This window comes from Balaenoptera physalus (genome assembly GCF_965194825.1).
Source record: "Balaenoptera physalus genome assembly, chromosome: 13".
NCBI lineage: Eukaryota > Metazoa > Chordata > Mammalia > Artiodactyla > Balaenopteridae > Balaenoptera > Balaenoptera physalus.
In genome coordinates, this window is record NC_138892.1 from 98,122,158 (window position 1) to 98,148,391 (window position 26,234).

Consider the following 26,234-nt stretch of genomic DNA (forward strand, 5'->3'; position numbering starts at 1 on the left):
CCAGGGCTTTACTTGGGGTCCAGTTCCCTTGACTTTAGAGAATAACAGGTGCAAGTGGTTGCATGATTTTATTCTTTAGGCCTCAACCTCCCTTCAGAAGCCAGGTCTCTTCTAGATAATCAGTGACTCCCCAGTTGTTAAAATCCTCCTGTGTGACAGGAGCCTCCACCTCTTCTGCTCCAGCCCTCATTCAGACTTTCCAGCCTTCACTGCAGAGGCTGCAGAGAAAGCAAACTCTATTTAAAGAATACCTAGACTATCTTTTCCCAGGGCTGGGACTAGGGTGAGGAAGCAGGTGCACCTGTTGTGCAAAATTTAAGGAGACACTGTCTCACAGTTGTCCAAGTGTATGTAGGGTTGGCCCTGAGAGTGAGCACCTCCTTAAATCTTGAGCCCCAGGTGTCTCAGCTGTCTCATCCTAGTTCCCACTCTGTCCTCTCCTAGTTCCCACTCTGTCCTCTCCATCCTCTTTCCTGCGTCTTGGGAGGCAGCCTGGTGTAATATGATGAACAAGTATATTTTAGTTTGAATCCTGGATGATGCTTGGGAAGTTACTCAGCCTCTGTAAGACCTTGTTTTCCAATCTTGTAAGTGCTGATAATATAATCTACCTCATAGTATTATTGTTAGAGACTACCTTTCAGTATTCACTGAGATGCTATTTATAAACTGCTTAATGTTTATGACCTGTAGTAGGTTTCAGTAATTATTCTTTCTCTTTGCCCCTTCTTATTTCATAAGAAATGAGGTTGACATGATTAAGTCAGGTCACATAAGACTTCAAGCAGAACGGACTAGTGTCTAATCATTTTTTTTTCCAAACCCAGGATAATAACTTGGTCCAATTTTTTTCTTTTGCCTTTAACTTTTTAGTAGGGAAATCTTCAAACTTATAGAAAGATAGAATAAGAAAATGAAACCCTACATACCCATCACTCATCTTTAATGATAATTAACTCAAGGCCAATTTTGTGTCATGTGTATCCTCAGAACTTCAACCTGGTCCCGACCCTAAATTATTTTTAGGCAAATTCCAGGCATTACATTATTTCATTCATAAATATTTCATTGTGACTACTGAAGACTTTTTAAAAATACAAAAATAATATCTTATTATTCCTAAAATTTTAACAATTCATTACTGTTATAATAATTTTAAATATCCAGTGTTCAGTTTTCTCCTACTAGTTCATAATTTGTTCCTACAGTTTGTTTGAATCTGGATCCAAATAAGATGCATCCATTGCAATTGGTTGGTACATCTTTTAAGCTTTTATTGATCTGTTGATTTTCTCACCACCACACGTTTTCATTTTTCCTTGCCGTTTATGGATCATTTATCCTAGTATTTCCCACAGTCTGAATTTTGCTGGTTTCCTTACTGTGGCATTTTAACATGTTTCTCTGCCCCTGTATTGCCTGAAATTCGTAGTCAGAACTAGAGGCATAATCAGATTCAAGTTTGAGTTTTGGGCAAGGTTATTTCAAAGATGGTGTTGTGTACCTCCATCAGGGGCTCATGATGTTTGCTTGCCTCTGTTTTTGTGATATTAGTGACCTTAGATCACCATTTCCCAGATGCCATGTTTCCTTAGAGGTTGTCAAATGATAATATTCTCTATTTTTCCTTCTTGATTTATTAGCCGGAGTACTTCGGTAAAGGGAAACTTCCCTTCATCTACTATTTGGTTTCCCTGAGATAGAGTTGTAGAAAAAAGGCCAGGTACCTTCTCTTTAGCTTGATGCCTTCTCTTTATCAGTTTTCAGAATAATGATTTCATTTCTTAACATCCTCCAAAGGGGAGGCAGTGTTGATCTCTGGTTTTTGAGTACCGATATAAACATATGAATTCAAACATAATTGATGTGTTTCAGTTCTTTGCAGTTATTATTCTCACAGAGCTCAAACTGTCCCATCTTTGGCCAGTGGGAACCTCTTCAAGTTGGTTTCTTGGTCCTTTTGACATGACCCTGGTAATCTTCAGTAACTTCCTTGGTTTCTGGTAGGACAGGATATTTCAAGCACATCTTGACATTTCTTGCTCTAGAGCTGGAATTAGCCATTTCTCCAACGAACCCTGGTTCCTTATGGTGGGAAAGGGAATCTCTTTAAAAGGTGCTATTCAAGCCAGGTCTGTCGAAGTTTCCTTTACTGCAACCTAAACAGAGAGGAAAGTGACAAAGACGGCATCTAGCCTGGCTCAATGAATTTTTTTTAACCTGTTAGCGTCGGATCCTAAGTTAGCATCTGTTCATTCCTCAAGTAGCCACTAGGTGTCACTGCACAGTCAAGTGTGCGTTTAATAGTACCTCTCTGTGGAAGGCAGAGTTGATGACATAATAGAAGGCACAAGTACTGTTTCAAATACATAGTGCATCCTTAACTCACTCTTCCTTTTTTATGACCTTGTGAAGGGATGTCCATTGATTAGCAGTATGTATGACAAATACTGTTTAAATGAATAGAAGGCTATGAAAAATTAACGTGATCAGAGTTTTTTCAGTATTCACAAGAGGCAACGGAGTTGTCCTTCACACTTCGATGAGTGGCCTCATTCCAGACCACTGTCCTCCCTCTGTGTTCTATAAAGGCCACTTAGGTTAGAGCTCAGCCTCCTCAGTGCAATTCAACAGAGACCAACAGCAGGAGAGGTTCGATGGTGTTAATAAGACTTTCATGATCTTAATGAGATGTCTGGGTATAAAGGAAAGAGTTGGAAACAAGGAGCTCCTTGTCAGGGTGACCTGTGCTCCAAGCTCAGCTCTACCGCTTAATGGCCAGAGGACCTTTGGCATCTCACCGAGCCTCTCTGTGACTCAGTGTCTTCATCCGTGAGATGGGGGTAAGAGTAGCGCCCCATGGGGTTGTTTTGAGGATGAAATATAAGATCCGCAAGTGCCTGCCTGTTGCTGGACGTTAGGGAAACACTCAGTGAATGCCAGCCTGTTCTCTTCCTGACTTCACCGCCCTCTGAGAATTAGGTCACGTTCTACTAGAATTAACAAAAAAGTCAAGCTACTACCGATACACTGGAGTTCAAACCTGAACTCAGATAATTATGTTTTATAACTTTGGGTTTCTGAGCTTCAGGTTTCTCATTTATAAAATAGAACGTAGGACGCAGTGTCGGGAGGGTCCAGTGAGGGTGTGCATGTGACAGCACTTTGTTGGCCCTGAGGCAACACCTCTAGGGCTGCCGATGTTGCTTCTCTCTCTGAATGACCAGGCCCTAACTGAGGCCACCAGCAGCTTGGGAAGTTCGGCCTAGAGGAAGAGGAGTTTGGAAGAAAGGGTCCAACTGCTAAGCCTCTAGGGTGTTTCCATATTACTGCCTAGGAGAGCTACAGACCAGTGTAGGCCAAGCTCCTAGAGGGTTCCAGCGTTCTTCTGTATCACAGGAGGTTTGGGCCACGGGTGGCACGATACAGCCTTCCCTACTTGGCCTGCTCAACACCCAAGCGCTCTCATGTCAACTTCCAGGGGCCTCACCTGACCGTCCTATCGAAAATAGCTCCCCTTCCTTTTCCACCCCCTTACTCAGCTTTAGTTCTCTTCACATCACCTACTGTCACCTGCTTTATATACCTATTAGTTCATTTATTTACTGTCCTCTCCCTCACTAGAATGTTCTTGCGGGCAGGGCGTTTGGCTGGTTTCTAAGTGCTCAGTTAAAAGTTGGTGAATAAGGGGAATTCCCTGGCGATCCACTGGTTGGGACTCTGAGCTTTCACTGCCAAGGGCGCGGGTTCAATCCCTCGTCTGGGAACTAAGATTCCACAAGCCACGCGGCCAAAAAAAGTAAAAATAAAATAAAACAAAACAAAAAGGGGGATTTGAGGACTCTTTAAAAAAATTTTTTTTATTAAAAACAGAAAAGCTGGTGAATAAGTAAATGAATGAAAGTCTTGGACCTTGCCTCCTGCTCTCCTCCTTCGAGAGCTCGGCCCCTCCTGATAGCTTCAGCTGTCACCCTTCCATCAGTAACTCTCCTACCTGACCTCCATCCAGCTCCCTTAAATGTCTTACTATTCCTCAGACTCAATGTGAAGACAAAGGCGAGGCCATTTACACATTCATTCATTCAGTCAAAAAAATCACATCTTCATCATTCACTTACTCTGTGCCAGGAAGCGTTTTAGGTGCTGAAAATATAGCAGGGAACGAGCAAAGCGTCAGCCCCTTGAGGTGGGAGAAACATTGTAGTGGGGAAAACAGACAAAAAGCAAATGTCTCGAGATATTTCAGGACAGTGTCGTTCCAGAGATAAGAAGTGGTACCTGAACTGAAATTACAGGGAAGCCTATTTCTACTCAAAAATAAATACATTCGGGACTTCCCTGGCAGTCCAGTGGTTAAGACTCCACACTTCCCACGCAGGGGGCTCAGGTTTGATCCCTGGTCGGGGAACTAAGATCCCACATGCCACGCGGCACAACCAAAACAAAAAATAGAATAAAATAAATAAATAAATACATGTATACATACATTCCGGCATAATCTGTCTCAGAGTAAAATGGACAGGTGATGAGACGCTGAAGCCCTTGCCCTGGAGGAACTCAAATACCATCTGAACAGACGTGCGACAGTTATGCACGCAACGTTTGTCCCAAGTGGCAAGTTTGGTTGCGTTTGACAAATGTTTATTGGGCACCTCTGCTATTTAAGCCCCGTCGCCTCTGAGCGCCCCGCCAGTGATTAGATTCTGTATCTAAGACCTAACCCATCACCGTTCAGTGCCCCCACAGCTGCTCAGTTGTCCCTGTAGTCTAGTGTTTGGAAGGGGCTTCAGGCACTGTTTCCAGGTGGATGAACCCAGACCTACACGGCTGCCGCCTTTCATCCCAGGCTCCCTGGGCAGCAGCGCCGTGTAAACCTCCTCGGGTGGCTCCCAAATCAGCGTGTCCGATTGGAACTCACATTCCTTCCCACCTCTGACCCCCAGTGTTCTGTCTTCCTAGAGGCCCCCTCCATCCTACCCATCCCGTTCACATCCATCCCGACTCCTTCATCTTCCACATCAGTGTTGACCGAGTCCTAGTCACCTCCTGGCTGTGCCTTCCCCTCCAAACGCACGGCCACGGTCTTCATCACCTCTTGCCTGAACCGTTGCCGAGGCCTCCTCAGTGTCTCTAGTTCCTCCACCTCTGCCTCTTCTGAGACGTCCTTTTGTCACCGCCAGCCCTAAAGCACAGGACCGATCGCACTACTTCCCCCTGCCGTTTGGCTCTGGCTGTGGGCCTCGCCTGACTCTGCCCGAGGCACATCCGAGGTTTGGGACCAAGCCCAAGATAGTAATAAAACAAGACGGGGGATGGGTGGGCTTTGGGTTGGGTCCCCAGACGTTTGGCCAGGCAGTGAAGCCTAGTAAAAGGCCTTGTGGTGGCGTGTACTGTCCTCCACCACACAGCCCCACTCCGGGGTCCGCCTGGCCTCAGAGCATGCCGCCCACACCTCCCAAGCCCCGCCTCAAACACACACACATACAATATCCACTCCCAGACCTTCACTCACTCACCCAGCTCCTCTCAGCCCTTCCCCAGCCTCTGCTCATTGGCAGCTCTGTGAGGGCAGGAATTTTTGTCATGTTGTTCACTGCTGGCATCAGAAGAGACGCTCAAGAGATAGCAGCTTGATATCACGTCCATAGCACCCTCCCCTTCATGTTCTAAGTCAGAGCCAACGCTTCCCTGTTCCCTGCCCCCAGAGCGCTCTGTGTGTACCTCCGTTCTGGTGTTTTCTCCTGCCCTGCCTAATCTGTATGTGTGTCTCTGTCCTGACCACTACACTTAGACCTCGCCGGGGTAGAAAGTCTTCCCCATCGTCTTTGCGGCTCTGTGCTCTTGAGCGTGTGTTTCCTGCTTGAGCGATGCTCAACTCGATAAGCCTGGTTCAATCTGATTGAATGAAATGCCATACGGTGTTAAGCTTCTTTCCTGTTGATGTGGAATTATCAGCTCTTCGTCTTATGCTTCTCCTGCTTAGCACAGGGCTATGTGCATGGCAGACTCTCCACAAATCTGTGCTGACCTGTTGATTGTGAAAGTTCTAGACCACGTCAGATGGTCAGGCTCAGAGTCATTCCATTTCTCCTCTTCCTCGCTGCATGCCTGCTGCAGGCACTCCCTGAAAGGTAACACGTTCTGATTTTTCGGACCTTGGACCAAAGTCTCCGTCTGTTATCCCGCCTCAATGAAGCCTGCATCATCCCCCCAACCCCAACTCTTCCAGACCTTTTTAGGCAGTTCCTTTTGTATTTCTGGAATCCAGGGCATGTGTGTCCTTCCTCGGTTCCCATGGTAACCAAATTCTTGGGAATACTGAGCTCCCACTAGAGCCCTGGTGGTGAGCAGCTTTGAAGAGGGAAACTTAGACACTTGTTAACAGGCTTGCAGAAATGGTGTATAGACTTCCTGTTTCTTTCCTTTGAGAAGCTCAAAGCGCTTTACAAGCATTCCTTAACTCACACTCAGATGTGCCCGTGGACTTGGAGAGCTGGGGGTGCAGCGTGGAAGCTGAGCCCGGGGAACGAGGCAGCCAGAGCTGGGCCTCCTTCACATCCTAGGGCTCTGCGCCTGGGAGGGTTTGGTTTTCTGGCCTGTTCATGCGGTTCTGTGATGGGGGTTCGAGTCAGTTGGCTAGACTGGCACACGTGGATCTGTTCCGCAGCTCATCCAGCTTTGCTCGTTTCCCAGTAGAATGCTTCCTTGATGAAGCAATAGGGAAATTTTCATCCTCATTATGAGCATCTTAGTCAGCCTGGGAAAAACTATAAAAAGTCAAGGGTTTTTTTTTTTTTTTCTGGTAATGAATTTAAGAATCCCTGAATGATGACGACATTCTCCGCATCACTCTCTGCCGGGTCTCCTTGGACTCAGGTGGGTCCTTCTCAGTGGCCTTTGTCGAGCCCTCGTCCTCCTCCCAGCACCGGGGGACCAGGATTTCTGAGAACAGCCTGCTGCCTTTCTGTGTGCACACCACCTGGGCCTCATCCCCCTCTTCGCTGTGACCATAGCCAGCACCTACTCAACGGGGGACGCCCAAGTTTCTGTCGCTAGACCCGTCTCTTTCCCCGGTCGTATCTCTGACTCCAGTTCCTGCCCAAGTCTAGGGAGATTTCACAGTGCCCAGCACACACTTAGGGGCTCAATAATTGTTGCACGAATTCGTTTCATCGAGGCCTCTTCGTAGAAATATGCCCCAAACCAGATGAGAAACCCACCCACCCCTCCTCTCCAAAGGGACTCTTCAGCCCCGAATCCCTCTTCTGGTTGGCGGTGTCGGTTTCCATTCAGAGACTTAACTGGAAGCCCTGGAGAACCCTTGACTCCCTCCACCCCACCCCCGCCCTGGCCTCTCCCCGCCCCACGCTCACCTCCCACATTTGCCTTTGTCCAGGCCTTCGTCATCTCTCGGTCAGCTGTTCCTGGCCTCCCGTGACTCCCTTCCCCTCATTTTCCCACCCCCCCACCCCAGAGGGGTCTCTCCAAAATACAGTCTGATCACAGCAGTCCCTTAACTTTAAAACCCCTTCCTGAGTCCATCTTTGCATCTAAGGTCAGGCTCAGAGTCCTTAGCGTGACCTTCAAGGCCCTTTCCAACATGGCCCCAGTCCCTCCACTTTGTTTGTTTGAATTCCCACCACTGTGCCCTTAGTAGGTGCTTCAGATTTTATTCTATGAGTGAGTGACGATGGAGGCCAACAGACTTAAGTGCCTTCATCTTTAGGTCTATCAACCTGAAGACAGCAACTTCTGTCATTTATCCCAGACTGTTCATTTAGCCAAGAGGTCTAATATGTGTGTTAGGTGCTCAGGATACACCAGTGGACAAAGAGTGACAAAGATCTCTGCCCTCATGGGGCCTGTATTCTACCAGGGGCCTCAGACCGTAAACAATGAATAACTTATATAGTATGTTAGAATAAATTATATAGTATGTTAGAAGGTGAGAAGTTCTGAAGAAAGAAAAGGATAGGAAAGGACGGAGGGAGGAAAGAAGGAAGGAAGGGAGGGAGGGAGGAAGGAAGGAAGGGAGGGAGGGAGGAAGGAAAGAAGGGAGGGGAAAGGAAGAATGGGGAAGGGGAGTGGCGTTCCAAGATTGAAAGCAATTTGAGAGGAGGCCTCACTGAGAAGTTGAGGTTGTTAACTGAGCCAGTTCTTCATCATTAAGCTCTCTCGCTCTGTTCAGGATCTTACTTTACGTCACCATTATGTCTCTCGCCTCGGGCGTCAGGGAACTGAACGACTGTTCTGAGCAAACTGCAAAGTAACCACAGTAGCTACTGTTTGCTGTGCGTTTCCCACGTGATGGGCAGGAGGCTGAGGAGTTTGCATGGTTTTCTCTTTCTCAATCTTTACGACAGCCTTCTGAAATTGACGCCCTCACTCCTACTGAACAGATGAAGGACCTGAAGGTTAGAGAAATGCAAGCATTTGCCCAAGACCATGAGCTAGACGGTGGCAGAGGTAGGATGTGAGCACACAGCTAGCCATTTTGCCTCTCAGCTGATGAATGAAGATATTTGAGGACCACTCCTTTGGATGTTTGTAGAACCCAGTAGCTTAAAGAGCCGACATCATCGATTTGCACAGAAAACAGCTTAGTATCACAGCGTGAGAGGGGGGCTGCAGAGGCATTTAACACCTGACCACCCCACCCCCATCCAGCATCTGATTCGTTTCAGACAGGTGGTCCTCAATCTATAGCCATTCTTCGAAAATAAGCCCAGTGTCTTACAGGCTTTTATTGTCAGAACAGTCCTTCCTTAATATTCATCCTCTGCCTCCTAATCCAGTTTTATCTCATTTGAGCCTCCATGAAGCCAGAACTCACCTTTCTCCATCTGCCTTATAATCTTCCTTCAATAAACTTGAAGGACTAAGCCTCCTGTCTCCCAAATTGGTCTCAGCCCTGTCCATGTTCTGTAGCTGTTGTCTAGACATTAGAATAACCGACTCCTTAGAGATGAAATCCTGGGTGTTTTCAAAACAGTAACCCTGTAATCAATGTGCTGAATGCTTAGCGAGTATGACTAACCGCTTATAAAAGAGCAAAGCGTGAGTCAGAGAACCCCACCCAAAATAATGCATTTGGCCGAATCTTGGCTTGGTGCAGATTCGGACCTTTGAGTCATAAAGCTCGTTAGAAATGGGGATGTGCTTGACGCTAGTAAAGATTTTAATGCAGCCCCAGATTTAGAGTGGTATATTTAGGGTAGGTCACGGGATGAATTTTGGAGAGAAGGCAGGTGACGTAAGGAGAGAATGATAGTCGTGAAAAGACAAACTTTATTGCTTCTCTGTCTCCACCTTCTGCCATCAAGAGAAAAGCCTGATTTAGGAAAAATCATCTTTACTTTCTAGAAAAAGAAGGCTTTCCTGATTTGATCAGGAGAAAGGATTTATTAGAAGTGATTTCTTTATTTGGGGCATGCTTAAAGCTTGCCTCGGGGCCCTGCCTTTGGTAGCTCTGTTTTTTTTGTTTGTTTGTTTGTTTTTTAACATCTTTATTGGAGTATAATTGCTTTACAATGGTGTGTTAGTTTCTGCTGTATAACAAAGTGAATCAGCTATACATATACATATATCTCCATATCTCCTCCCTCTTGAGTCTCCCTCCCACCTTCCCATCCCACCCCTCTAGGTGGTCACAAGGTAGCTCTGTTTTTTAACAAAGCTGCTACTTGTCCTTAGAACTGCTCTGCAGTGGGAGAAACTTGAGCTCCAGCTCCACCCTTACTCCCTTGGTTCTCCTCCCCGACAGCTGGCGACAGAGAGGCAGGGAAGAGAGGCGACTGGGGCAGCAGAGAGAGCTAGAGAAAAGGGTAAAGGCATGACTTTGGGAAAAGTCAGCCTCCCATCTCTTCAGGAAATTTCAGAAAGGGAAGGGAAGCTCGCCTTTAGTACCGACTACAGTACTGGTTCCAGACTGGTTCCAGGACCCTCACAGATACCAAAATCCAAGAACGCTGGAGTCCCTTATCTAAAGTGGTATAGTATTTGCATATAATCTACATACGTCCTTGCATCTACTTTAAACCTTCTCTAGACTACTTATAATACCTATTACTGTAAATGCTATGTAAATAGTTGATGGCACGTGGCAAATTTAAAGTTTTGCTTTTTGGAACTTTCTGGAATGTTTTTTTTTCCCCAAATATTTTCAATCTGCAGTTGGTTGAATCTGCGGGTACAGACCCCCCCCCCTTATGCAGAGGGCCGAATGTACTGTGTTTCAGGCCCTGCATTAGAGTTTTTTACATCCGTGATTGTAGTTAATGCTCATAACCGATTGGAAGAAAAAGGAAACATATCCCAGTTTTACAAACGAGGCTCACGCTCAGTGAGATTCAGTCCACCCCTGTAGGAAGGGGCAGATCTGAAATCTTAACAACTAGAGCATGCTTGTCGTAATAAGAGTAGTGAGTGACTCTTTTGAAATCCCCCCCTCTCTCAGAGACCCTGTCCTTTCTGAACCAGTGACTTGCTCTGTGTCCTCAGGCAGTTTGGCGGTTATGCCAGGGCAACTGACTACGTAGCTCGTGCCGCCCAGCTGCGCACCACCCTGGAGGGTACAGCCACCTGCCGGAGTGACTTCTACTTCTGCACTGGGTATGACCCTCCCATGAAGCCCTATGGACGCCGCAACGAGGTCTGGCTGGTGAAGAGCAATGAATAACTGGCTGAACCAGAGCTCCCTGGACGCTTGCGTCTGTGCCCACTTCCTCCAGGAGGAAATGAAGTTCCCTGTGCAGCTCCAGCAGGGCCGACTTTCCTTCAGAGCCAATCAGTCACTGCCAATTTCCTGAAATAAGCACGTTCCAGATCCTGAGGCTCTTGTTCTCGTGGAGGGAAATAAGGCACCCACGATACACATGCGTCCTTCTAAATGACTTGGAAAATTCCGTGGTAGACCAGAAAAACCCAGCAGCATTTTCCCAGCTCTCTGGATCCCTAAAAACTGATTTTTAAAAATTATTGAAACTGTATTTTTGTTATTGAGGAAGAAGTGTGATTTACGTGTGATCTTTCGTCTCTGATTCTTATAAGAGCTTTCTTTAAAAAGAAACTGGAAATAAAGATCTTTGACTTAAACAGCTGAGACGAATCCGAAGTGTAGTTATTTTCCAAAATTCCACAGGTGTATAGATACTACTGATGGTGTTTACTGCCGCAGGAATCCTGTGTTTACAGTTCCAAAGCCCTTCAGAATAGAAGCCCAAAGATCCCAGGGAAGGAGAACATGCACCACATGCTTGATCGTCTCTAAACCACAGACATTTACCGTGACTGTGTCACAGTGATTCCATGCTCTGAAGTTGAGGAAACTGTTTGCAGCTGTGGGCCACAGAGGGTTCCAGGGACCACAAAGATAGACCAAGAAGAAAAATCACTACCCCAGATGCATAACCGTGGAGACAGGAAGACCTGCCCAGAGGGTTTATGCAGGATGGTGAGATGACGTTAGAAAAGCTGGGGTCCAGTTTCATTAACTGAAGAGGATAGAAGTGAAAGAGTCAATGTGCATCTTGGCCAGCAGAGAAGGAAAGGGGACTCGAGGCTGTGAGGGGCGGTGGGGAAAGTAGCTAAGCTGGAACCAAGTGCCTGGGTGAGCCAGTAAGGATGAGAGCCAGTGGGTCACAGCACTGGGAGGGCGTGCCATCCTCCCAGGGTGCGCAGGGCCAGCCCTGTCAACAGCACTCCGTGGGGTTCCCCTACACTGTCCCCCACTTTACTCACCTTGTTCCCACACCTAGAATCCCGCCCCCCACGTCTCCCTATCCATCCTCTATCCATCCCTCGAGTCCCAGCTCAAGAGTCTTTGAATTCTTCCCTGATCTCTCCAGCTACACGCCTCTTCCTAGTGATTTATAGTCCCCACGTCACCCCCTAGCGTAAGGGTACGTGTACAGTAGATGCTCAGTCTTCTTAATGTAGATATGTTTGAATTTTTTAAAATAAGAGTTATTGATAGCTAACATTTATTAAGCATTCACTGTGCAAACTCATTACACGAATTACCTTATTTATTAGACACCACAGTCCTATGAGGCAGTCACAGGCACTGTCATCTCTCCCCATTTACAGATGAACTGGAGCAGCTCAGAGAGGTTCATTAACACGCTCCAGGCTACACAGATGGTACCCAGCTGAGCCAGAATTGAAATGCAGGCAGTTTAACTCCAAGACCAAATACTGCTAAACACTCAGTTCAATGTCTGTTTTCCTTGTCTGGCAAGATAGGAGATGAGGCAGAATGTGACTGTACAAGTGAGTGTACTGGGTGGATACTCCCTCTTCCCTGTATCATTCATTCCGAGGCTCAGTCACAGTGGCAGTGATATAATCCCTATGTCCCTAGGGCATATGCCGCTGCCTGGAACGTAGATAAACAAACTCCATGAACGTATAACTCCAGAAACAGCACGGAGACCCAGCAGCAACCTATTTGCCCCCTGTCACATCAGCAGCCCTGTCTGTCTTCTCTCCCTCTATAGATTAAAAGTGAGCTAAAAGAAGTTCTGGTGTACTAACACAGGACCATTGTCCCACCTTAAATAATGTCTACAAAATATGGACTTTTTTTTCTTCAGGTTTCAGTGAGATATAGTTAATATACAGCACTGTAGAACTTTAAAATGTACAGCATAATGACTTCCATACATCATGAAATGATTATTACAATAAGTTTAGTAAACATCCAGCATCTTATATAGAAACAACATTAAATGGGCGCTCCCTGGTGGCCTAGTGGTTAGGACTCTGGGCTTTCACCTCCGGGGCCCAGGTTCAATCCCTGGTTGGGGAACATCCCACAAGCCATGTGGCACAGCCAAAAAAAAAAAAAGAAGAACCAACATTGAAGAAATTTAAAAAAATATTTTTTCCTTGTGATGAGAAAACTTCAGGTTTACTCTCTTAACCTCTCTGCTGTGTAACAGACATCAGTGAGAATTATATTTATCCTGTTGTGCATGACATCCCTAGGACTTACTTATCTTATAACTGGAAGTTTCTACCTTTTGGCCACCTTCATCCAATTCCCTCTCCCCCCACCCCCCGGCATATGTGCCTCTGAACATATAATGCGTGTATGTAATCATGTTGTCTCCACTCCCAGAGTCCTTTCCTCCAGGCTGCCACACTGTGGACCCACGCAGGGTATTTGCCACAAATGAATGGGGTCTCCTAAACCAGAGGCAGAGCCCAGCCAAGCCTCAGCTACTCTAAGAATCAGGAGGACCCTTCAGCACTTGGATGCATCTGCAAGGGCTCCGTGGAGGAAGGAGGGTCTGGGGAGTCCGTTTCATTCTTAGGAGAAGCAGCTTGCTACGCAGTGGAGTACGCCTTCCTTGCCTCCTTGCCTCTCTCTCGAGAATGAGGTGTCCCACCTGCCAGCCAAGGCGAATCCTGTCACTTGTGCTGGGAGCCAGGTCTCTCCCTTCCCTCGGAACTCCCGTCTGTTTTACTCTGTCCTTATGACTTCAGTCTCTCCCTCTTCCGTGGCGCTTTCCTCCTACCACATAATCGTGCTCACTCCACGGTCCAATGTGAACAGACGAAAACCTTGCCTCAGTCCCATCTGGCTTTCCAGGCACCATGTCAGGGCTCTCATTTCCCCCACAAATTGCCTAACAAGTCACTCCACGCACAAAGTGTTCGTCTCCTTCGCTCCATTCGTAGACAGGTGCTTCCGCTGAAACTGACCTTCATCCACAAAGTCCAGCAGGCGCATTTTAGTCCCTACTGGGTTGGATGCTCCTCTATACCAGCTGACACTGACACCTCTCCTTCCCCCTTGGGTTCCTCCTTTGGCACCTGTAACCTGTCAATCTCCAGGTGCACCCACCTCTGACCACTTCCCTACTTCCTTCATTGGCTTCTGTCTCCCGCCCAGCCCTTAAATGTTGGCGTTCTCCAAGGTGGGGGAAGGGAGGATGACACACTCTGTCCTCTTATTACCGCATCACATCACTCTGCACACTCTCCCAAGATGAGCCCATCTGTGACGATGCAGATCACGCCCACCGGTTCTCTGACCATCCATGTCCTGGTGACTCCCAAGCGTGCATTTCCAGCCCATCCCTTTTCCTGACTTGATTTTTTTATGCATCCCATCTCCTTTCAAAATGTGACCCTCAGGCATGCAGAAGTAAGAAACGGGTTCATTGCGGAGACATACTCTGAACTGTCCCTCAAGTTTTGTCCTGCATGTTTTGTGACAAAAAGCATAAACACTTTGAAATAACCACTTGTAAGGTCTCATAAGGCACTGCTAAGATCCATTCTCTTTTGAGGGTCTCTTTCTGGCAGGAGGTGGAAGTATTAATTTATTCTTTAAGTTACACACATCTCAGAGTACATAAATCTCAAGTATTTGTCAGCACGTCTCACCGACTAAATGTGATTTTCCTGAGTGCTGATATTTAGTAGTATTCGTTTTTGTACTCTCAGCTCCCAGCAAAAGCTCAGTGTATGATTGTGGGATGAGTAAATGAATGATTGTGTTTCCCAATTCTTGCAGCTGCTGAAGGCAAGCTGGGAAAAGAGGATGGAGAGTGATAGCCAGCCCGCCTGTGTGCCATCCAGCTTGGTGTATATCTACGATGCCAACAGCAAGTTGGACATAAAAAAAGTACAAAAAGGCAGAAATAAATCTATAAGCTCCAGACACACAGATCCAGTGACCTGCTTGACGTATCCACGCAAGTAATTCACAGATTTCTCAGACTCGACACGCCCAGAACAGAAGTCTTGGTTCAGACTCTTCCGTCCCCCCAAACCTTTTCCTCCCTCCATCTTCCTCGACTCTCTAAATAGCACCACCATTCAAGAACTTGCTCAAGTCAAAAAAACCAGAAATCAGGGCTTCCCTGGTGGCACAGCGGTTAAGAATCTGCCTGCCAATGCGGGGGACATGGGTTCGAGCCCTGGTCCGGGAAGATCCCACATGCCGCGGAGCAACTAAGTCCATGCACCACAACTACTGAGCCTGTGCTCTAGAGCCCACGAGCCACAGCTACTGAGCCCACGCGCCTACAGCCCGTGCTCTGCAACAAGAGACGCCACCGCAATGAGAAGCCCGAGCACCGCAAGGAAGAGCAGCCCCCGCTCGCCGCAACTAGAGAAAAGCCCGCGCGCAGCAACGAAGACCCAACGCAGCCAAAAAATAAGTAAAAAAAAAACCCAGAACTCATCCTAAGAGACGAATCTTCCTTATTTGCTGGATGGTCCTCAGGCAGTTTCCCCTCCCCATGCAGCTATCATCTGAGGTCAGAACATTCCTCCTGCCATCAGGGCCATTCCCCGCCCCTCCCCGGGAAAGCCCTCATTTCAACTTGATGGCTTGGCCTCCCAATGTCTCTTACAGAAGATGGAGGGGAGGGCGGGGAGGGTGGGGAGGAGTGGGGACCCTCTCCTGCGGCATGAAGTCAGCCGCAGTGCCTCCAGCCGTGCCCGGTCAGACGTGGGAGTCCGGGAGACCACACACCTTTTGCTGACTCCGCCTCTAAGTCTTCCCCCTTAGCCCTGCTTTAGCCTGTGCTTATTGTTTGTGATATTTGGCTCTGCCCTCTGGCTAAACACATTCTGAATTCCTTCTCATCATTCATTCATTTCACAGGTATTTCCCGAGCCCCTGCCATATGCCAAGCACTGTTCTGGGCAATTAGATTTATCAGTGAACAAAACAGACAAAGACCCTTGCCCTTGTAGGGTAGGGAATAGAGACAGTGAACAATTCTTTGTTACATTATATTTTAGAAAGTAATAAAGGCTGTGGAAAATTAAAAAGTAGAGTGGGATAAGAAATTGGGCAGCGTTAGAGAGTACGGGATGGAGAGGGGTGTGTGAAACTTTGACGGGTATGGTCAGGGGAGGCATCTTAGGGAACAAAACCTTGAAGGCAGCCCTGTGGTTGGTTGTCTGGGGGAAGGAAGTACATTCTAGGCAGAGGAAACAGCCAGTGCAAAGACGCTAAGAAAGGCAAGCCTGTGTGATTATGGAACAGGTCAGAGAGGCTGAAACGGCATAAGCAAAGGCTAAGGTCAGAGAGGTAATGAGAAGGGCCTGGTCATTTAAGGCCTTAAAAGCCTACTTCTTTATCTTCTTCTTCTTTTTTTTTTTTTTTTTTTTTCTGGCTGCACCGTGCAGCTTGCAGGATCTTAGTTCCCAGACCAGGGATTGAACCCAGGCCCATGGCAATGAGAGCGCCGAATCCTTAACCACTGGACCCGTCAGAGAACTCCCTTAAAGGCCACTGTAAAGACTGGCTTTTCCTCTTATAAAATAGAGAAGCCTGCTGCCGGATTTTAAGCAGAGGGCTGACATAATAAAACTCAACTTTTTAAAGAACCCCTCTGGCTGCTGTATTGATTATACACTGGAAGAGGTGTAGGGTCAGGGTTGCGGTTGGGAGACAAAAGTGGAAGCAGACGGCCAGTGAGGAGGCCACTGCAGCCATCAGACAAGAGATGGCAGTGACTCAGGCCCGGCTGGTGACATCAAAGTGGTGAGGAGTGATCAGAGTCTGTATATATTTTCCAGATAGAACCAACAGGATCTATACATGCAGCATGAAAGAGAAAAGTCAAGATGAGTCCAGGACTTCTGTTTTGAGCAACTGGAAGGCTGGATTTCCGATAAACGCTGGAAGGCTGCTGGTGGAACAGGTTTGTGGGTACCAGGAGCCCAGTTTTCCTTCATTCTCTGTCTCCCAACCACCAGCCAGACAGAGAGTCCACTTCCAAAGGGTCTCTTGAACCTTACTGGCTCTCTCTGTCAGCCCCACCCAATCCTAGGAAACTCATAGCCACCATCACGGCTCACCTGGACTCTCGAGACAGCCCCCTGCTTCCTATCCTGGTCCTCTCATCCATTCTCAAATGCCTCGTGTTTCTTGTGAGGTTAGACAGTCTGCAGCCAGAGTGATTTTTCCACAATTCATCTTCCCTACTTAATGCCCTTTAGTGGTTTCCTGTGACATCAGACTCCATTCCCTGGGTCACAAGTGCCTGTACCACCTGATGCCCACTTCCATCTCCACTCTCCTCCTTTGCTAAACCCTCTGTGATGCAGACAATGGGCTTCTTGCAATTTCTCAAATTTCCACGCTCTTTGGCACCTTCAGGCTCCTGCCCATCTTGACCTCTCTGCCTGGAACGCTCTTTCTCCCACTCTGCATGGGCGTGGCTGGCTCTTCCCCATTCTCCAGGTTTCTGCTTCTCAGAGAGGCCCCCCAACCCACCCTAACAGAGGCACCCCACTCCATTGTTCCCCATCACAGCATCTTTTATAGTACTTTCCACAATCAGTAAATATTTATATATAAATATATACATATATATACCTTTTTTTTTTTTTTTTTGCTGTTTTATTGGCTGCTCTCCCACCAAACTGTAAGCTCATTGAGCACGAGACACATGTCTCTTTTGGTCATTACTATAGCCACAGGATTTGGCAAAAGAAATAGAGATGCTCCGTAATGATGTGCTGGAGACGTAAATAAATGAATTATATTAAATGCAATGCAATATAAAGCTAAACACAATATATAAAATTACTCTCCGAGTAGCATCCGTACTCCTTAAAATACAAGGCCTGGGACCCTCTGCCTCCTTCTCTCGCACCCATTGGTGCTTCGTCCACACTCACCTACTCGCCGTGGCTCACGCTGGTCATCATGGGGGCTGTTTCCTCTGTCTGGCGCTCTCTTACCCCTCATTTCACAAAGCTTCCCTCGGCTTAGACATCTCTCCCTCTTGAAACGTCTTCTCGGACCCCCTCGCTGGTGTACACACAGAATATTTGCTGTTTTCATTACCTGCTTACCCTCTACTCACCCCCAGTCTGTAAGCAACTTGAATACAGATGATGGGCCCTAAGCCTCATGTGATATGATATTGTAATAGGGAAGAACCTTTATATTCCATTACAAGTTAATCAGAATTACAAGTTAATCACTGAATTACATAAAATGGCCCATCTCTTGGAACCCTGCCTCCCAGGTAATGAACTTTAAGCTAAAATACCTTTGTTTAGCTTGCAAGAAACATCCTAACCAGGCCCACATCTGAACGGCCGCAGGAAGAGTCTGGCAGGCACCAGGACTTTACCTCCGCCCCTTCTGTATAAAAGAAGCCTGAATTCTAACTCGGGGAAGACGGTTCTTTGGGACACTTGTCCACCATCTTCTTGGTCTGCTGGTTTCCAAGTAAAGTCGCTATTACTTGCCCCAACAGCTCGTCTCTCAATTTATTGGCCTGTCATGCAGCGAGCAGTATGAGCTTGGACCTGGTAACAATAGCTCAAGCACAGGCACGGTGGCTGGCACGAAATAGATGCTCATAAAAAGTCATTAGAAAGGACTTCCCTGGTGGCGCAGTGGTTAGGAATCCTCCTGCCAATGCAGGGGATGTGGGTTCGAGCCCTGGTCCGGGAAGATCCCACATGCCACGGAGCAACTAAGCCCGTGAGCCACAACTACTGAGCCTGCACTCTAGAGCCCGCGAGCCACAACTACTGAGCCCACACGTCACAGCTACTGAGTCCGCAATGAAGAGTAACCCCCGCTCGACACAACTAGAGAAAGCCCACGCGCAGCAACGAAGACCCAACGCAGCCAAAAAGAAATAAATAAAAATTTTTTAAAAAGTCATTAGAAGAATGAACAAGCACATGAGTGAGTCAATGCCAACAACAGATTTCCAGGGAGAGGTTCTAGGAGTAAATAAATGGGCTACTTTAATATGTAAGACCTAACATTTCAATTTAACATAATACTTTGCACGCTGATAATTAAGGTATAAAAGTCCTTTAAAATTCCTAGTACTCTTAGGCTAAGCAGTCTTACTTAACTTTTGGTGTGGTTTATACCATCATGTTGCTTTCAAAACTCTTTAACTCAGCCCAGACCAAATGATCACAAAAATCATTTTTTCCTTTATGTAAATATACCCACAAGGAAGAGGAAATATTTATTAAGCTTAAAGAGATCAACACACTTGCCCAAGATCATAGCAAACATCCAACTCAAGTCAGAGGGCGAGCAAGTGCTCATTTGATGAGACTAGTATTTTTCAAGCTTCCTTTTCACCACAGCCCAGCATCAGAAATACATTTTACCTTTCAATCCAGAACGAGCGCTCACACACACACGTAACACATGTTTTCTGAAACGGTATTTCCCATTACTACCAATGATAAAGTAAAAGCAAAGTAGGGGAGAGAGGGAGGGATGAAAAGGTGGAGCATAGGTGATTTTTAGAGTAGTGAAACAAAACTATATGATCCTGTAATGATGGATACACATTATTATACATTTGTCAAAATCCATAGAATTTACAACACAAAGAACAAATGTAAACGTCAGAAATGATAGACTTCAATACAACAATACATAATAATGTATCAATATTAGTTCATCAATAGTAACAAAGGTACCATACTATTTCAAGCTGTTAATAATAGGGGAAACTGAAGTAGGAGGCGGGGAAGGGGGAGAATGGGAACTCTGTGTTTTATACTCCATTTTTCTGTAAACCTAAAACTGCTTTTTCAAAAAAGTCTGTTAGGGACTTCCCTGGCAGTCCTGTGGTTGAGACTCCGTGCTTCCACTGCAGGAGGCATGGGTTCAATCCCTGGTGGAGGAATTAAGATCCCACACGCTGTGCGGCATGGCCAAAATAAATAAATAAATAATAAAAAGTCATTTTCAAAAGCATAGCAGAGACAACATTGCATAGTATTTTACTGATATTTATATAGAATATAAAAACTTTAAATAACAACACAGAAACAAAAATTTAGACATGATTTTTATTTAGTGAACAAATGTGCTTACCTCTTTGTAAATTCATTCCATGTACTACCTGAGGAGAAAGCAGTGTGTACATCTGGTACACTGTTGGACCTGGTTCTTTCCCTTTTTAAATCCAACCAAAATTGAAAACCCTAAAAATTCACCCAGATGGGTTGTTGTGATTAGTAATATAGTAATACTCTCTATTTAGCACTGGAAATTTTTCTCTAATCTTAATCCACATGATAAACATAATGTCTTTTTATCATTCTTCAGTATAAGAATTAAATGCAATCATTTATTCTCTTCATTGTTCAAGTTTAATTCAATTATTGATTCACAGTTTTGAAAAGCAAATGGATCTTTTTTTACTAATATTTATTTATTTATTTGGTTGTGCCGGGCCTTAGTTGCAGCATTCAGGCTCCTTAGTTGTGGCATGCAAACTCTTAGTTGCGACATGCATGTGGGATCTAGTTCCCTGGCCAGGGATCGAACCTGGGCCCCCTGCATTGGGAGTGCGGAGTCTTAACCACTGCACCACCAGGGAAGTCCCTCAAATGGATCTTTTATTCAAACATTTTTCTTTCAAGCTTCATATTTTCCTCGCAAAAGTAATGATTGTGGCCTTGAGGGAAAAGCAAAATGTAACAATGCATATCTCTAACTTTATTTCATTCAAACTGACTTTATAACCTTCCATTCTATGTGTTACAATTATGTTGGGAACATACAGCAGCTAGAATTACCTTCTTTATAAGGAAAATTTAAAGACTTTGGAATGAACATCCTTTCGATGGAACGCTGGTGCCTCTGAGATTACCTGATCCTATAAAGATGTGTGCCTTTGGCTTCGACTAGGCTATTTTAGAACTCTATAGAAATAAACTTTAACTTGTAGAAAACTCATAGCAATGCAAGTAAGTCTTGCATTTGACATGTACATAAATCCTGTTTAGCGAAGGTTTAATTGAACCGCTGGAACAAGAGGATCTATTTCCCAACTGGCTTTTCCATTCCCATGTCTGGTGCTTTGGCCACGATGGCTGGAAGGCTGGACTCAGCTGGTGCTGTTGACCAGAGAACCTACATGTGGTCTCTTGTGTGGCTTGGGATTCTAAGAACAAAGCAACTGTGTCTCAGGAGAAAGCAGCCAGAGACCAAGCATTCCAAGGGACCAAAACTGAAGCTGCAAGGCCTCTTTTGACCTAGCCTTGGTAGAATGTGCACAACATCACCTCCACCCCATTTTATTGGTTACAAGAGAATCACTAAGGCCAGCCAGGGCTTCAAGCGGAGGGGAATTTGACCCCGTCTCTTGATGAATTACAGCCATCTTTTAAAACCACCACGTCTTTTGGAATCCTTGAATGTGTTTGACATGTTAAAATATATCACGATTTTCTTCCAAAATTGTACTTAACAATGTCCCAAAATCAGTTAAACGTGCACTTTTATTATCCGAATACCATGTCCAAAAATATCTGCCAAATGAGATAGTTTTTCAATTCGAGAAATCTACATCTTATTTCTGAGTGTATCTATTATGCTTAGCTTAGTATTTTACCTTCTGGCAACCAGGAATTCCACCGTGTACGTAAATGGATATAGCCAGCTCCAACATCTGAACAAAATATGTCTAAAGGTTTTGCTCACTGGCTTTTCATTTGATTTCAATAAATTTGTGAGGTTCAAGTAAAATTTCTTTAGGTGCCAAAGCTTCATGATGAATAAACCATGGTTGTTAGTCATTTTTTCTGGTCATATTTGTTGTCTAAGCTTATAATTCCTCTACAGTTTTCCAGTTTAAACAGCTGAATTAACAATATATTTTCAGGCTTTCCTGGTGGCGCAGTGGTTAAGAATCTGCCTGCCAATGCAGGGGACACGGGTCCGATCCCTGGTCCGGGAAGATCCCACATGCCACAGAGCAACTAAGCCCGTGAGCCACAACTACCGAGCCTGTGCTCTAGAGCCTGTGCGCCACAATTACTGAAGCCCGTGAGCCACAACTACTGAGCCTGCGAGCCACAACTACTGAAGCCCACGAGCCTAGAGTCCATGCTCGCAATAAGAGAAGCCACCACAATGAGAAGCCCGCGCACTGCAACGAAGAGTAGCCCCCGCTCGCTGCAACTAGAGAAAGCCCGCGCGCAGCAATGAAGACCCAACGCAGCCATAAATAAATAAATAAATAAATTTATTTAAAATATATATATATATTTTCCAACTCAGAGATCATATCTAATCCAGTTGTGAGTGAAATTAAACACCACAAAAATCCCCTATAAAAATCCTTTTGTAGGAACAAAATTGTGTTACTTGTAATGAGGTGGATGGACCTAGAGTCTGTCATACGGAGTGAAGTAAGTCAGAAAGAGAAAAACAAATACCATATGCTAAAGCGCATATATGGAATCTAAAAAAAACGGTACTGATTAACCTAGTGGCAAGGCAGAAATAAAGACTCAGACGTAGAGAACGGACTTGAGGACACGGGGAGGAGGAAGGGTAAGCTGGGACGAAGTGAGAGAGTAGCGCTGACATATATACACTACCAAATGTAAAATAGATAGCTAGTGGGAAGCAGCCGCATAGCGCAGGGAAATCAGCTGGATGCTTTGTGGCAGAGGGGTGGAATAGAGAGGGTGGGAGGGAGGTTCAAGAGGGAGGGGATATGGGGATATATGTATACGTATAGCTGATTCACTTTGTTGTACAGCAGAAACTAACACAACATTGTAAAGCAATTATACTCCAATAAAGATATTTTTTAAAAAAGAAAAAAATCCTTTTGTCACTCATATCCGATCTAATCGAAAGTGTTGGAAATTTATATCAGTGCTTTTATCAAGCTGAATCACAAACTCTGTATCAGACTATAATTGCATTAAAACGTTGCTTCCCTATGTTCTGCAGTAGTACAGATTTGGTGAGATATTATGAGATACTAAGAGGTTTAATTTTTAATTTGTCAGCTGATTTATCATTTTACCCTCAAAAATCATATGTACTATTCCATACATACTGGAAGAATAATTTTTAGCAGCTGTGTGACCCGTTTTCCTTTTTGCCACTTAATATGTTGTTAAATAGATTATTAGAAGTCTCTTTCATTAATAGTAGATGACAACTTAGAAATCATTGATAAATTTATGTATTTTCCCTTCGGAAACGTGAGGGACTTATTGACAGGTTACCATGTTATTTTCTTGGGTGTGTTTTTAATTTTGAAGATTTTAAGTTTTCATTTGTAAAAATTTCATCACAAATTATATGTTGTCTGTCATTTTTGTTAAGCTTTGCATATTTTATTAAATCACACTTAAATAATCTTCATTATAAGATTTTGCATCTACTTCTTCCTTTTCAGAATGCAGCTCAAATAAAATAAAAATTTTTATTGGTCAGCATTTTTCTCAATATTGTCATGTTTACACTTCCAGATTGAGAAGTTGAACTTGAACATACCTCTACATTTTCCCATCATCTTCTTTCTACTACTAATAATAAAACAACCCAGTATAAGAGCAATGTATATTAGTTCAATTAAAATGTTATAATAGGGACTTCCGTGGTGGTGCAGGGGTTAAGAATTTGCCTGCCAATGCTGGAGACACGGGTTCGGTCCCTGGTCTGGGAAGATCCCACATGCTGCGGAGCAACTAAGCCCATGCGCCACAACTACTGAACCTGCGCTCTAGAGTCTGCAAGCCACAACTACTGAGCCCGTGTGCCCTAGAGCCTGTGCTTCACAACAAGAGAAGCCACCACAATGAGAAGCCCGCGCACCACAACGAAGAGTAGCCCCCGCTCACCTCAACTAGAGAAGGCCTGCGCACAGCAATGAAGACCCAATGTAGCGAACAAAAAAAAAAAAAAAAGTTATAATAGCCACCAACTGGGGAAAAAATGTCAGATAACTTCCTTCCCCCAAAATACTCTGAATACTAATTAAATAATACTCAGTTGAGAGTCTTCACAATTTCCTGACCCAAATAAAACACTGCGGTTCTTCACAACTAACTGCACATTATAATATACAATTAAACTGTACAACATTAACATCCTGATAGGAAATTGATCAAGTTAGCCATCATATACCAGAAAACTGAAGGAGATGCCCAGGGCCAGCTACATAATTTGCAGGGCCCAGTGCAAAATGAAAATGTAGGACCCTGCTTGGACATAAGTCAATCCCCTGTTTCCAAGGCCCCATCACCCCAACCCACGTCAGACAGGTGAGCCCAGGTGGAATGTGGCAGCAGTCGAGAGACAGGGGCAGAAATGGGGAAACCAGGTGACCCAGTGCACCTGGGGTGGCATGGAGGGGTGGCTGGGAACCTGTCCCAGAGAGACAGGGGGGCGATGAGACATAGACACCATGGAAGGCCGGTCATGCATGAGCCGAGGCTCCAAGCCCACCGTGCCTGCTCCATTGTCCCATCTGACTTCACTGATAAGACACAAATTCAAACGTTAAATTAATAAGAATTTCAAAACAGTGACAGCAAAGCATTAGATTCCAAGTACAGGACACTTCTGTGTGTTGGGCCCTGAACAAGGGCACTGGTGGCACCCCCATGAAGCCAGCCCTGGAGAGGGCAGTGAGCAGAAGAGTGAAGGATGTTCCCAGCTGACTCACCCCATCTCACACAGCTAGCTGGTCCTCACATGGTTGCCATGACAGCTGTTTGGGGATGAAGGGTATGTGATGCACTCTCCTAATCTTTTTTTTTCTTTCACGTCTTGACCGACTTATCACATCTAAGGGCTTATCTCTCTTAGGGCCTGTCCTCACGAGGTGAGAAGTGTCAGGAAAGCAACCTCGTACAGCAGCAAGAATGGGACCAGGAGTCAGACAACGCTGGTCGTCTCCCTCTAACATTCCACACCTTGGGCACCTCCCTTCGTCTCTCTGGGCCTCTGCTTCCTTATTGCTAAATTCTTCATGTTATAATGGTGGCTTCCTTATTATTATTAATGAAAGGGTTAGACTAGGTCACCTTTAACATTCCCTCCAGCCCTGTTTCTGGGAGAAGGAAACAATGCAAATAGATGTTTGGCAAAAGGCGTTTGGCCTCTTGACTGTTTTATCTCCATTTTCAATGGACTCGATGTAATCAGTATAATTTGATTTATCAAAGCCATATCTGAGCTGTTTGGTGTGATGTTGTCACCACATAAAAGACAAAAGTAAGGAGGTGTGAGTAAGCAAAGGAAGCCCTCATTTCCTTAGGGCCCAGAGCAGATAGGCTAATCCTATGACTCCAGATTTTAAAATAACAGTAATTAGTACCTGTGAGAGTTCTTTTATCTAAGGTGCTCAAAGGGCTTTGTGGTCATTAACCCATTAATTCACCTGCCTCAAGCCATCAGGGGGTCAGGAGGAATCTCCTTAGAAGACTAGAACACCAGGAGCTCAAACCTCACAACAGTGAGGAATGCCGCGACTAAAGGCCAGCCAGAACTGGGCCACCAAAATAGTCCTCTTGGCAGAATTAAATGGGAAATCTTCCTGTTGGTCTACTAACAGCAATTTCACAGCTCACAAGGGTCTTTGAGTGACTCCTCCTGGATGTCACATTTTAGCATCCGGAAAATTCCTTTACACTTAACGTAAACTTTAGATTAGCTTTTACAGCTTCAGACAGACCGTGATTATGCCCAAAGCAAGTAAAGGGGAGGACTCTTCTCCCTAGAATCATCTTGTCTCAGGAAAAAAAAAAGCTTTTTAAAGTTAAGGCGTCTTGGGACTTCCCTGGTGGCGCAGTGGTTAAGAATCCGCCTGCCAGTGCAGGGGACATAGGTTCGAGCCCTGGTCCGGGAAGATCCCACATGCCGCGGAGCAACTAAGCCCGTGCGCCACAACTACTGAGCCTGAGCTCTAGAGCCCGCACGCCACAACTGCTGAGCCCACGTGCCACAACTACTGAAGCCCGCGCGCCTAGAGCCCGTGCTCCACAACAAGAGAAGCCACCGCACTGAGAAGCCCGCGCACCACAAAGAAGAGTAGCCCCCGCTCACCTCAACTAGAGAAAGCCCACGCACAGCAACAAAGACCCAATGCAGTCATAACTAAATAAATAAATAAATTTTTAAAAATAAAAAATAAAGTTAAAGAGCCTTTATATGATAGAACATCACTGCCGAATGAATTTGTCCAGGGTTTGTTAAGATTCTGATTTATTTGCAGGTGGTTTCCATTTAAAAGCATTGGTTGGAAAATCACACTGCTAAAAAGTACCTTCACGTGGCCTGGAATTCTATCATTAGAATCCTTCAGTCAATCAACCCATCCATCACCTAGGAGGTGCTCCCCACAGGGCCAGGTGCTATGGGGACATAAACTGTGGAGCCTAACCCCCAAGCAACTACAAGTCTAATCAAGGGGATGAGACCATTACAAATAAAAGTAATTAATAGATGTATTATT

General features: G+C 45.4%; 1 protein-coding gene across 6 annotated transcripts in view; it reads left to right on the plus strand.

Moving 5' to 3' along the window:
• The window catches only part of HEBP1 (heme binding protein 1), a 41,852-nt gene that overhangs the window by 13,578 nt on the left and 2,040 nt on the right, over nucleotides 1–26,234 (plus strand). Inside the window, exons 4-5 of one of the 6 annotated variants that reach the window (XM_082420334.1) lie at nucleotides 16,550–16,670; nucleotides 21,636–21,809. In XM_082420334.1, coding sequence (XP_082276460.1) covers nucleotides 16,550–16,670; nucleotides 21,636–21,794 — 280 coding nt within the window. In that variant the 3' untranslated portion in view covers nucleotides 21,795–21,809. Of the gene's footprint in view, nucleotides 1–5,180; nucleotides 5,652–10,500; nucleotides 11,100–16,549; nucleotides 16,671–18,039; nucleotides 18,148–21,635; nucleotides 21,810–26,234 lie in introns of those variants that run through there. The other 5 variants (XM_082420337.1, XM_082420336.1, XM_082420333.1 and 2 more) reach the window with 5 other exon arrangements.